Source organism: Salmo trutta, chromosome 17 (assembly GCF_901001165.1).
Source record: "Salmo trutta chromosome 17, fSalTru1.1, whole genome shotgun sequence".
In the NCBI taxonomy this organism is placed as follows: domain Eukaryota; kingdom Metazoa; phylum Chordata; class Actinopteri; order Salmoniformes; family Salmonidae; genus Salmo; species Salmo trutta.
The window spans coordinates 44980223-44994424 of NC_042973.1; the positions used below are offsets into that span (position 1 = coordinate 44980223).

A 14202-nucleotide genomic window follows, 5' to 3' on the forward strand; every position below is an offset into this window, starting at 1 on the left:
GCGGGTCACGGAGGTGTGTTACGTAACACCGTTTCAACATTTCACATACTTGTTAAATTGGAAGCGTAGGCCTATATATGGTAGTGGCCAAAAGGATTAGACATCGAGAATTTTCCATGTGTCTCATCCGGAAACATGTAAAACATTAAAGGCATTCTTGTTCATGTAAACATTTCTGTTCCTTCAACAGGTTACGTAATGTAGGCCCATTTGGGTGTGACCGTCTGATGGTTAACAGAGGCAGTGCAGGGAAAGCGTTTGCATGCCGTCAAGCTCCCTCTGAAAAACCTGCAGGTTATTACAGGGCCCTTTGTTCATATTACATAATGGCCTAAATGCATAAAGCTCTGGACAATAGACTAACCCTTGTGAAATGCTACCCCTGTATCTTGGACTGGTCAGCGCTTAATTGGTAGCCTAACTGGAGTTGTCCTGATTTCTCATCCCAACTTTTAAAATATTTCTATGAAGATAAAGGCATGAACAACACTTTATTCATGTAGTCAGGTCACAGTACTAAACTGTATTATTGTGAAGTAAAAGGGCAAGCCCAACCTACCTGTAGTAGCGTGACTGCAGGTACGTGGAACACACAGCTTTGGACACATGGCTGGCTGAGCCAAAGTCGATCACTTTCACCCGGTAAGGCTGTCGCACCGGGTCCACCAGCATGATGTTCTCTGGCTTCAGATCAGCGTGGATCAGGCCCAGGCTCTTGAGCTTCTTCAGCGCAGTGGCCACCTGCTGTAAGACCGGCCGGATCACCTTCAATGGCAGCGGGCTGAACTTGTTCTGCTTGAGGAAGTCATAGAGGTTCTGCTCAAGCATCTCAAACACCAGGCAGGTGTGGCTGCGGTGCTGGAAGCACTCAAAGGCCCGCACCAGGTTATGCTGATCTGCGTTCTCGCCACTCAGACGGGCAAGGATGCCCACCTCTATCTGGCCCTGTCGCGCGTACGATGGGTGGTTCTTTAGGATCTTGATGGCCACAACCTCTCCTGTGCCCCGCTTCCAACACTTCACCACCTGTCCAAAGGTGCCGCGCCCCAGGAACTCCAGCACCTCGTAAGTGTTCTTCATGGAGCACAAGACCTCGTGCTGCACCAACTGGTAGTCCCCATCCCCAACCGCATTGCGAGCCCCAGTCCCTCCCCCATTCTGTTTGCGGGGCACTCCCCCCACCGTGTTCCCTATGTTAGTTTGCAACATGGCAGGTATCATGGAAACGTCCTCCACTATCTGCATGGCTTTCCCACTGTTCTCCGGGTGCTCACCCTGACGTTTCAGCCCACATTGCAGGGGGCTTTTCAACGAGTTCAAACCTCCCCCGCTCTCTATCTCCTCACCTCCTTCACTGCTGCTTCTCTGGCCACAGTCCCCTCTACCCAGTCTGACTGCCCCTGTAGCTCCACTGCTGTTCCGGCTTCTCTGGACAGTTGCTTCGGTCCTGGGTGTTTTTTGGAGCAACTCACTGTGTACTTCTTTCAGGGATGCAGCGGCCTGCAAAGATATGTCCTGCCCAAACAGGGGTCTACAAGATGTTGAAGTTTGTCTTAAATGGAGGATATTGGTAGGCTGGGCAATGCCAAGGTTTATTCCAATTATATAGGTCGACAGGGTCCAATCATAAAACAAAACAGATGTTGAGCTCAACTCTGTTTCTTCACACTGCAAAAGGCACTCGTTTGTGTTTGATAAACATGTGGTGGGTACACCAACATTGAGGCCATACCTGTAAGAGAGAAGGAATGGGAATGATTAGTTTACAACAACTACCCCATCTCTGGTTTTGCAGGCAATAACTATCCAAAATACATTTTTCTTCACGCTGTATAATAAAACTTAGCCAGCCACGTTGTTGTTACGTGGCTGATTGTTAGGCCATCTCAACACAACTTCCAACAAAAATTGCTATGGAGGAGGCAATTAGACATTTCAGTTAGATCAGATAGCATGTGGTTTCCAGAATTTCCATCGGTTCTCCATAGCAAGCTCTACCGGGGCACATTCAGCAAAAAAGTAAAACCATATCAATGTAACGAGGGGGAATCCCATCCCTCTGTGGGCGAGCTATGCTGTGTGTCTCCCTCAGGTAGGAAAAGCAGAGCAAGCAAAAAAGGGAACTACAGTAGATGGGGGGGGGGGGGGGGCTTTATTCAAAACAGCAAACTATGTGACACTCTAGACCACAAGCAAACAGACAGCCAACCTGCCAGCCTGTCAAAAGCTAACCTTTCAGCATTACCTTTTAAAATGTCTCATCTTGTCACTATAGTCTCTGGAGTACCAGCACTTGTTAGATCAAAGTTGGGAAACATGAACGTTTTAGCTGTGCTGAGGATTCTATCAGAGTGAGTGTTTGCTTCAAACAGTATGGAAAGGTTTTATGCTGACATGGCAATAGTTACACCATGGGGCACAAATACAGTGCCTTCAGAAAGTATTCATACCCCTTGACTTATTCCACATTTTGTTGTGTTCCAGCCCGAATTCAAAATAGTTGAAATATTTTTTTTCTTCGTCACCCATCTACACACAATACCCCATAATGACAAAGTAAAAGATTATTTTGATCGTTAGCCAATTTATTGAAAATTAAATACAGAGATCTAATTTACATAACTATTCATACCCCTTTACTATGATGCTCCAAATTGAGCTCAGGTGCATCCAATTTCCTTTGATCATCCTTGAGATGTCACTACAACTTGGGAGTCCACTTGTGGCCAAATCAATTGTTTGATTTCGAAACACCTCTCTAAGTTCCCACAGTTGACCGTGCATGTCAGAGCAGAAACTATACCATGAAGTTCAAGGAACTGTCCATAAATTGAGTGTTTTCAATAACAGTGGTCATCATCATTGGGAAATAGAAAAAAATACAAAACTACCCAGACTCTGCCTAGAGCTGTCTGACCAAACTGAGTAACCGGGCATGAAGGACCTTGGTCAAGGAGGTGACCAATAACCCAATGACATCTCTGACAGAACTACAGAGTTCCTTGGCTTAGATTGTAGTCCTTCTGGCATGTTCTCCAGTCTCTACAGCACTTCAACAATCTGGGCCTTATGGGAGAGGCCAGAAGAAGCCACTCCTGAGAAAAAAAAACATGACAGCACACCTTCAGTTTGCAAAAAGGCAAAGATTCTGTGGTCGGAGGAGACAAAAATGTAACTCTTCGGCCTGAATGCAAAGCACTATGTCTGGAGAAAACCAGGCACAGCTCATCATCCGTCTAACACCATCCCTTCCATGAAGCATGGTGGTGGCAGCATCATGCTATGTGGATGCTTGTCAGCAGCAGGGACTGGGAGACTGGTACAGCTTGAGGGAACAATGAGTATAGAGAGACAAATACAGGCAAATATTTGATGAGAACCTGCTTCAGAGAGCAAACGACCTTAGACTGGGGCAAAGAATTACATTCCAAATGGACAATGACCCCAAGCATACAGCCAAAGAAATGCTGGAATGGCTCCAGAACAAGAACGTAAAACTCCTTGAGTGGCCCAGCCAAAGGCCATACTTGAATGACATTTGAAAATCACTGTCCACAGCTACTACTGAACTAATTTAATAGAGCTTCTGAAAATCTGCAATGAAGAATGGGAGAATTATTATTATATATATTTTTTTAAATCACCTAATCCAGATGTGCAAAGCTGACAGACATACCAAAGACGACACAAAGCCGTAATCATCGTAAAAGGTGCTTCTACAAAGTATTGATTCAGGGGTGTGAATACTTATGCAATTGAGATATTTCAACATTTCATTTGTTTCAAAAATCATGTTTTCACTTTGTCATGGGTTATTAAACAATCTTGAATTCAGCTACAACAAAATGTGGAATAAGTCAAGGGGTATGGATACTTTCTGAAGGCACTGTATGTCATGTTCAGACAGACGAATGTGTGTCTTTCGTATTGAAATGGTTTTAGTTTAGGGAGGGGCATGGTTAATTGAATATCCGAACAGACGTTAGTATTCAATTACCATAAAACTGCAATTAATTAAGCCCTGAGTCTCAAATAGCCACCTGTGTTTTAATAGCTGGGCAATAGAAAACATTATAGCAAATAAAACACTGGGTCTAAATTAAATTGTTTACGAGCTTATCATAAATTATTTACAAGGTTAAATGTTTGATTTCTAACATTAAATAATTCAGTATTGACTCGGGAAAAAAAATGGAAATCTGTTTTTATTGCTGGTAAGAAACTACTAGCCATTGGCTGCTAACAGCTGAGTACTGATAGCTAACTGGCAAACACAAAAACAGAACAATTTTGGGTGTACAGAACAATAGAAATAGTCCGATCACCCTTGTGACAAAAGTAAGAACTACCGAAATACACAGTCAAAGAGGAGAATAAATAATTTCGTAAAGGAAGAGGCACACTAAGACAAAAAAAAAAAAGAATTGCGAATGTGTGTAAATAACAATGAAGAAACAAATTAAAATGCTGGAATTAAACAACTACGCAAATGAGCAAAACATGTGCATTAAGGAAATAAGACACCTTGATGAACTAGATTCCTGTCTCTAATAAGCGCCTGTTGTGTTGAGCGATTTAAGCAAATAAACACTGGGGCTATTAATTGAAGATTTACGGTACTTGAGATATATATACACACACACACACCTACTCATTCAAGGGTTCTCTTTATTTTTGACTATTTTCTGCATTGTATAATAATAGTGAAGACATCAAAACATATCGAATCATGTAGTAACCAAAAAAATTTTTAAATCAAAATATATTTCATATGAGATTCTTCAAAGTAGTCAAAATGTGAGATTTTTGGTTCCAATAGATGTGTCTTTGTGAGACGCAGAGTAGGTGAACAGATGATCTCTGCATGTGTGGTTCCCACCGTGAAGCATGGAGGTGGTGTGATGGTGCTTTGCTGGTGACACTGTCTGTGTTTTATTTAGATTTCAAGGCACACTTAACCAGCATGGCTACCACAGAATTCTGCAGCGATACGCCATCCCTTCTGGTTTGTGCTTAGCAGGAGTATCATTTGTTCAACAGGGCAATGACCGAGGATGTGTAAGGGCTATTTGACCAAGGAGAGTGATGGAGTGATGCATCAGATGACCTGGCCTCCACAATCACCCGACCTCAACCCAATTGAGATGGTTTGGGATGAGTTGGACTGCAAAGTGAAGGAAATGCAGCCAGAAAGTGCTCAGCATATGTGGGAACTCCATCAAGACTGTTGGAAAAGCATTCCAGGTGAAGTTGGTTGAAAGAATGCCAAGAGTGTGCAAAGCTTTCATTAAGGCAAAGGATGGCTACTTTGAAGAATATATTTTGATCTGTTTAACAGTTTTTGTTTACTACATGATTCCATGTGTGTTATTTCATAGTTTTGATGTCTTCACTGTCATTCTACAATGCAGAAAATAGTCAAAATAAAAGAAAAACCCTGGAATGAGTAGGTGTCCAAACTTTTGACTGGTACTGCATATATAGATGGCCTATTTTAACAATTGAAAGGCTTTTGTCGAAATTAAATTATCCTTGACATTTTTACCAACAAGTATACCCCATGACATTTTAAAGTCATGAGTAATAACTTTTGAATGCAGTTTTTATAATGGTGCATTGAGCTACTGCTGCGCATTTAGCCCCCAGGTTGCCCTGACATTAGTATGCCATTTCCCCCACTTCAAAAAGCAATTACAGGTGCTCACCTAAACGGTTTTCACAATACCTGACAGATGAATGCAAAACACTCACCCCAAAAACTTTTGTTACAGAATCAGTTATTATGGTGAAAATCTGACTTTTCATTCTGTTGCTTTTAGCCAAACTACCGGAGAAAAGAAGCATGCCCGCTGTCTAGCATTTACATCAGCGGTCTCCAACAGGTTAATTGCGCACTACCAGTAACTCGCAGCCCACCTATGAGCTTGCCAAACAATTCTGAAAGTACATGCAATTTTCACATGTTCCACCGACAGAAATACTTGCCCCAAAACCTTCAATTAAATGATAACTGCAAAGTAGGCTTACCTGGCAGAAGTATATCATGAATAAGTGTATCTATTATTTGTTATTTGCAAACGTTGCCATGAAATGAACAGCAGCAGTTCAGAACTGTCACTAGATAGCAGATTAGACAGCACATTCTTCCCTCGCTAGATCTGCAACGTAAAAGGGGGCCAAAAGTGCAATTAAAATTATTCCAGATCTTATGTGATTTAAGCATCGACAAGGACTCAGAACATCAAATTTTGTTGTTTCCTTAAGAGGGGCGGCAGGTAGCCTAGTGGTTAGAGCGTTGGGACAGTAACCGAAATGTTGCTAGATCGAATCCCCGAGCTGACAAGGGAAAAAAATCTGTTGTTCTGCCCCTGAACAAGGCAGTTAACCTACTGTTCCTAGGCCACCATTGTAAATAAGACTTTGTTCTCGACTTGCCTAGTTAAATAAAAAAGAACAATTGTAATTGTCACTGAAAAAATATTCTACAAGGAAAAATATAATACAATCACAGATTTTATAGAGTTGTTAATTAGCCACTATTTTATCAGGTATATTGACAGAAAACAGAGTGCACTTTTTCTTGTACACTAAGGACCTGGGGAAGAGTTGCTAGGGAGAGTAGAAGAGAAGAATGTGCCTATTTGAAAGGGGGAAATGATTTAAAATTAGTAGCTCGTAAGTAAAACATTTTCTTTTAAGTAGCTCTCATGTTGGAAATGGTTGGAGACCCCTGACAAACATCATTCTGATTTCTTGAGAGTCAGTAACTATTTTATTTTGTATTTTGGCAAATCAGAATATCCACAAAAAGTAATTTGAATAGTAACATAATATTTAGTTCCTAATTTAAATTGTAAAAAACAAAAGATAACACAAAAAGCAGATTGCTAGTTGCATCACACATTAACTGAAGTGATGTCATCCTACCAAAAGGAACAGTGCAAAATAAAATAAACGGATTACCCCATGAAAGGTTCACTTCACACTCAGGGGTACCCTGTGGTGATATAAATCAGAACAGCAAGTCTTAATTCTTTATCATTATTTTCATAAACCTTCTCCAACACTTACTAGTTACCACACTAGCTAAGTAGCAAAAGAGTCAGCTGCAACGCCTTCTGTCCATACAAGCAGTAGCTTGATACCCCGTCATTGGTAGGAGACCCTGGTCTAGTGTTGAATTACACTCCTCACCATTTCAGGATTGTAAAGGCTGCCTGCTGTAAGAGGCCACTAGTAACTAAGTCAAATCGAATCACTAGTGACTGACCTTTCTGTGTAAGTAATCAACAAATGGGTGGGGGGTGCAGACTGAGGGGGGGTATGGGTGGTTGATAAGGCACCTGTTGACAACGTAGCTTTACGTCATTTCAAATAAGTAGCTAACGTTAGTAGTGCCAAGGCAGAAATCCAATAGTATGTCAATTATATAAGGTAGTTCATGTTTTAACTAGATATATGTCTGAGGGATAAAACATTGTTATAAGTTAGATGGCTGGTGAATGTAAGCGTTCAGCTTGTCAGTTAACGTTATGTCACAACAAGAGGAAGGACAAGACTGGGACTTCTCGTTCCCCCCGAGTGGATTACTACTCAGTGACAGTGTGTGTGCAGTAACGTTACTGTTGCTATTCCACAAAATGTAGTTAGTTAACGTTGGCCATTACATGACGTTGGCTAGCCAGCTAGTTGGTAGGCAATAATTAAATCACCCAAAATCAGATAATTAAAATGTACATACAAACCAATGGACGAATCAAAAATGCAACCCATGCTGACGAACAAATGTTTTGCTAACATTAACTATTGGCTAGCAACTAGCTAGCTAGTTTGACAGATTTGCTAACGTTAGCTAGCCAACGTCTACGTTTGGCATTGAAGTCAAACTATGAGTAAAACTAACAAGCTAGCTATTTACTAGTTACGAAATGCATTGAAATTCGCACAAATGGCTTGATAATTTTAACGTTAGTATATATAAACGTTAGCTATCTTTATTAACAGTAGTTAGTGACAGTCAGCAGGGCTTCTCTGAACATGCTAACGAGTTTAACAAGTACCCACACCATGCTCAGTCTGCCTGCAATGCTGCCATCTTGTTCTCCTGGACAACGAGGCTTTCGATAAACCCACCATCTCACACATTTTAAACTCCAAATAACTCACGTATTACACCATTAAATGAAACCAGTCTTCGTCCACAGCGTAGTCAACAACTGCCAGTTTCGCAAAAAAAGTGGCTCTTGTTTTCGTTTCAAGGGTAACGAAGCCCATATTTCTAATCTTTGTTGGGACCAGTTATCCCAGAGAGCGTACAGTTCCAGCACTTTGCTCGTTATTTCATCAACTAGCGCTAGCTATGTTGGAAGCCAGCAAAAAAGTCTCCCCACCCCTTTGCTTGTGCAATGTTTGAGAGTCACAGAACAAGACCAGAGAAATCAACCATCGACACATTACGAGCTGACTTCTGAGCACGATATCGTCAAAGCCGCTGGCCGAGTTCTTTTTGCATGGCCCGGTTCCCCATGAGAGCGGAGTTAACTGATTTTAGACCATTCCATTGGTCCTTAAGGGAAATCGCCACTCACCCGGGGCACCGGGCCAAGCAAAACGAACTGCACCAATTGTAATCTATAAAGAAAATAACATTTATGAAACATGATTTATAAAAAGAAAACTATGACAAATAAATATAAACAGTCCCCATAGCCTCAGTCACGTGATTTATTTCCTCAGTTACTTAAATCCAATTATAAATCAGGTGGTTCTGAGCCCTGAATGCTGATTGGCTGAAAACGGTGGCATATTTAAGCAATAAGGCCCGAGAGGGTGTGGTATATGGCCAATATACACCACGGCTAAGGGCTGTTCTTAGGGCAACGCAATGCAGAGTGCCTGGATACAGCCCTTAGCCGTGGTATATTGGCCATATATCACAAACCCTAGGTGCCTTACTGCTATTATAAACTGGTTACCAATGTAATTAGAGCAGTAAAAATAAATGTTTTCTCATACCTGTGGTATACGGTCTGATATACCACGGCTTTCAGCCAATCAGCATTCAGAGCACAAACCACCCAGTTTGTAAAAGACCGTAGACCATGCATTGGTAAAAAAAAGAAAAGATTTTACTGTCCTAATTAGGTAATCAGTTTATAATAGCAATAAGGCATCTCGGGGATTTGTGGCACATGGCCAATATACCACGACTAATGGCTGTACACAGGCAAACTGCATTGCGTTGTGCTTTTAAGAACAGCCGTGGTATATTGGCCATATACCACACCCCTCATGCTTATTGCTTAATTATAGTATCAATTTCAAAATGAACTTTAGTTACCTCCAATATCTAATGCAATTAATGCAATTCTATTTCATCTATTTTCAACGGCAAGGTGACGACCCCACCACATAAAACATCATAATAGGATTTGTTTATTCAGTGCAAAATGCAACAAAATATTGATAAGGACATTTCTGCATTCTATCCATAGCTAATAATAATAATAGTGAAATAATAATAGACTGTGTTATATTATGGGAAATTCTAAAATAACCCACCCAGGCCCTCAGAGTGCCCTTCGGTTTCAGCAATTGATAAAAAGTGAACACCTCTGTCATTTCCCCACAGCAATACATGAACCTTTTCCTAGATGATAGCGCTGGCCACTTTAATGTATGAATAAACTTGATTTGAATGTCTGTTTCAATATTGAGTATTGTTTCTCTCTGCTGTTAGATATGTGTATTGCATGCAACTCCAAATTGAAGGCTCTGCTAGTCCCAAAAGCATGGGGTTTAAAACAAGTGTAATTTTTCAGCAAAGAAAATAAATATACACTACCAGTCAAAGGTTTGGACACACGTACTCATTCAAGGATTTTTCTCTATTTGTACTATTTTCTACTTTGTAGAAATATATTTATATTTTAAATATAAATATATTTTGTATTTGAGATTCTTCAAAGTAGCCAACCTTTGCCTTAATGACAGCTTTGCACACTCTTGGCATACTCTCAACCAGCTTCATGAGGTAATCACCTGGAATGCATTTCAATTAACAGGTGTGCCTTCTTAAAAGTTAATTTGGGGAATTTCTTTCCTTCTTAATGCATTTAAGCCAATCAGTTGTGTTGTGAAAAGGTAGGGGTGGTATACAGAAGATAGCCCTATTTGGAAAAATACCAAGTACATATTATGGAAAGAACAGCTCAAATAAGCACAGAAAAACAAATGTCCATCATTACTTTAGACATGAAGGTAAGTCAATCTGGAAGATTCGATGGCTTTGAAAGTTTCTTTAAGTGCGGTCGCGAAAACCAAGCGCTATGATGAAACTGGCTCTCATGAGGACCTCCACAAGAAAGGAAGACCCAGAGTTACCTTTGCTGCAGAGGATAAGTTCATTAGAATTACCAGCCTCAGAAATTGCAGTCCAAATAAATGCTTCACAGAGTTCAAGTAACAGACACAACTCAATTGTCACACACTGATCTGTTTCACCTGTCCTTGTGCTTGTTTCCAACACCCTCCAGGTGTCGTCCATCTTCCCCTGTGTATTTATACCTGTGTTTTCTGTTTGTCTGTGCCAGTTTGTTTTGTTTGTGAAGTCAACCAGCGGTTTTGTCTCAGCTCCTGATTTTCCCCAGTCTCTCTTTTTCCTCACCCTCGTGGTTTTGAACCTTGCCTCTCCTGACTCTGAGCCTGCCTGTCTGACCACTTTGCTTGCCCCTGAGCCTGCCTGTCTGACCACTCTGCTTGCCCCTGAGCCTGCCTGACATCCTGTACCCATAACAAACCTCTGGATTACCTTTGCCCCACTACTCTGGATTATCAACCCCTGCCTGCCTTGACCTGTCATTTGCCTGTTGCCGTAATAAACATTGTTACTTTGACACAATCTGCATCTGGATCTTACCTTCAAACCTGATATCAACTGTTCAGAGGAGACTGCGTGAATCAGGCCTTCATGGTCGAATTGCTGCAACGAAACAACTACTAAAGGACACCAATAAGAAGAGACTTGCTTGGGCCACGAAACATGAGCAATGGACATTAGGCCGGTGCAAATCTGTCCTTTGGTTTGATGAGTCCAAATTTGAGATTTTTGGTTCCAACCATTGTCTTTGTGAGACGCAGAGTGAGTGAACGGATGATCTCCGCATGTGTGGTTCCCAATGTGGAGGAGGAAGTGTGGGGGTGCTTTGCTTGTGACACTCGTGACTTATTTTGAATTCAAAACACACTTAACCAGCATGACTACCACAGCATTATGCAGCAATACACCATCCCATCTGGTTTGCGGTTAGTAGGACTATCATTGGTTTTCAACAGGACAATGACCACAAAACACCTCCAGGCTGTGTAAGGGCTATTTGACCAAGGAGAGTGATGGCGTGCTGCATCGGATGACCTGGCCTCCACAATCACCCGACCTCAACCCAATTTAAATGGTTTGGGATGAGTTCGACCGCAGAGTGAAGGAAAAGCAAGCCAACAAGCGCTCATGAAGCTGGTTGAGAGAATACCAAGAGTGTGCAAAGCTTTCAAGGCAAAGGGTGACTACCTTCAAGAATCTCAAATTTAATATTTCTGATTTGGTTGCTACATGATTCCATATGTGCTATTTCATAGTTTGTCTTCACTATTATTCTACAATATAGTAAATACAAAAAATCCCTTGAATGAGTAGGTTTGTCTAAACTTTTGACTGTGCTTACTACCGTTTGGGATCACTTAGAAATTACCTTGTTTTTTAAAGAAAAGCACTTTTTTTCCCATTAAATTAATCAGAACTAGAGTTTAGACATTGTTCATGTTGTAAATAACTATTGTAGCTAGAAACGACTGATTTTGAATGGAATATCTACATAGGCGTACAGAGGCCCATTATCAGCAACCATGAGTCCTGTGTTCCAATGGCACGTTGTGTTAGCTAATCCAAGTTTATCATTTTAAAAGGCTAATTGATCATTAGAAAACCCTTATGCAATTATGTTAGCACAGCTGAAAACTTTTTCTGATTAAAGAAGCAATAAAACAGGCCTTCTTTAGACTAGTTGAGTATCTGGAGCATCAGCATTTGTGGGTTCGATTACAGGCTCAAAATGGCCAGAAACAAATAACTTTCTTCTGAAACTCGTCAGTTTATTCTTGTTCTGAGAAATGAAGGCTACACAATGCGAGAAATTGCCAAATACACCAACTCTGTCAAGAGGAATGGGCCAAAATTCACCCAACTTATTCTGGGAAGCTTGTGGAAGGCAACCCAAAACGTTTGACCCGTTAAACAATTTAAAATCAATGCTACCAAATACTAATTGAGTGTATGTAAACTTCTGACCCACTGGGAATGTGATGAAAGAAATAAAAGCTGAAATAAATCACTCTCTACTATTATTCTGACATTTCACATCCTTAAAATAAAGTGGTGATCCTAACTGACCAAAGACAGGGCACTTTTACTAGGATTAAATGTCAGGAATTTTGAAAAATTGAGTTTAAATGTATTTAGCTAAGGTGTATGTAAACTTCCGACTTCAACTGTATATATACAGAAATGTTTGTTTCCTCTAAACAAAAAAATAGATTGCTCTCACCTTCAAAGTTGTGTGAATGTACTGACATTTATGCTGTATCCGTCCACTAATACAGGTAAGGCCAGCCCGCTCATTAGGCAGGATTATGCGGCAGATTGAAGAGGGTGACATTTTCTGAGCTAAACTAACCAAGACGCACCTTCAACAACACATAAAACCTCATTCTGCCCAAAAACAATGACAATCTCAACCAGTGGCATATGGGCTAACTGATAGATGTGCGCACAAACACACACATTCATGTTTTTAAATGTATGTCAATTGTATTAATTTGTCTATAATGTCTTTTTCGTTACGTGTCGGACCCCAGTAAGACTAGCTGTCGCCACTGGCGTCGGCTAATGAAGATACTAAAGTCACAAAAAGGCAGCAAACTAAATTCAGCAAAGGCTTAACAACCAACACAAACCTGAAAACAAATAAATATTCTCAGGATTTATTGACTGCTTAATGTTCAGTGCTGAACATTGCTAATCATTGCTGATAGGTAATTACAGCATTACACAAAATAAGTAACATTGATGTGATAACACTTTATGTAACAATACATTGAAGCATAGCCAAGGGAAGATGTTTGGGGGTGGGGGTGCTGCAAATTTGGGAGAAAAACATTTATCCTCGTGCTATAGACTGCTGTATCCGTCCACTAATACAGGCAAGGCCTGTCCGCTAATTAGGCAGGATTATGTGGCCGCCTATGGCGGCAGATTGAAGAGGGTGGCATTTTCTGAGCTAAACTGACCAAGACGCACCTTCAACAACACATAAAAACCTCACATATTTCTGCCCAAAAACAATGTCAATTTCTCTCAACCAGTGGCATATGGGCTTTTTAGGTGAGTGCTGATGCAGCCGTATAATAAACAGTGGCCACTTTGTCAAAGGCAGGGGCGCAAGAAATGTTGCTTGTCCATTTCCAGCGTGCGTCTCCATGGTGCTGTTGGAGAAATGCGTCGCTGCCACTTTCCAACAAACCCGTTAAAAATAAATAAAAATCAGACATAAATCATAGCAGATATCAAATATGGAGTATGTGGCCTTTTCTGTGGCCTACAGGCTGGAGATAAAATGTATGACAATGTAATGAGACAGGCTATTTGATCTGATAAATCTGCATGATGTGTCTAACACAAATGGTGCCCAATAAAATAAAAAAAATAAAAATTTGCTGACAAGTTAACAAAGAACAGATCCTAAAAACAGGACAGGTCAAAGTAAAATGGACAATATGGAATGGATAATCAGGCTACTCACAACTGCTGTCCAGGAGCTTTACACCGTGGGCTAAATTGTCATGATAAGTGGTTTCAAGTTTGCATCCTTCAATTTTTGACGAGCTGATCATTACATTTTAGTCATTTAGCAGACTCCCTTATCCAGAGCAACTTACAGGAGCAATTGGGGTTACGTGCTTCACTCAAGGGCAAATCAACAGATTTTTCACCTAGTCGGCTTTGAGATTCCAACCAGCGACCTTTCGGTTACTAGCAAAACACTTAACCACTAGGCTACCTGCCGCGAAAAAGAAAATGCTTACAGTGCACTCGGAAAGTATTCAGACCCTTTGACTTCTTTTTCCACATTTTGTTATGTTACAGCCTTA

The 14202-nt window shown here is 40.8% G+C and overlaps 1 protein-coding gene across 1 annotated transcript in view; it reads right to left on the bottom strand.

Moving 5' to 3' along the window:
• The window catches only part of LOC115152272 (homeodomain-interacting protein kinase 3), a 51316-nt gene extending 42802 nt beyond the window's left edge, over positions 1-8514 (bottom strand). The window contains exons 1-2 of the mRNA XM_029696965.1: positions 8065-8514; positions 560-1732 (exon numbers count right to left, since the gene is read on the bottom strand). Of these exons, the coding sequence (XP_029552825.1) occupies positions 560-1732; positions 8065-8069 (1178 nt within the window). The 5' untranslated portion in view covers positions 8070-8514. The remainder of the gene's footprint in view (positions 1-559; positions 1733-8064) is intronic.
• Positions 8515-14202: the final 5688 nt, after the last annotated feature.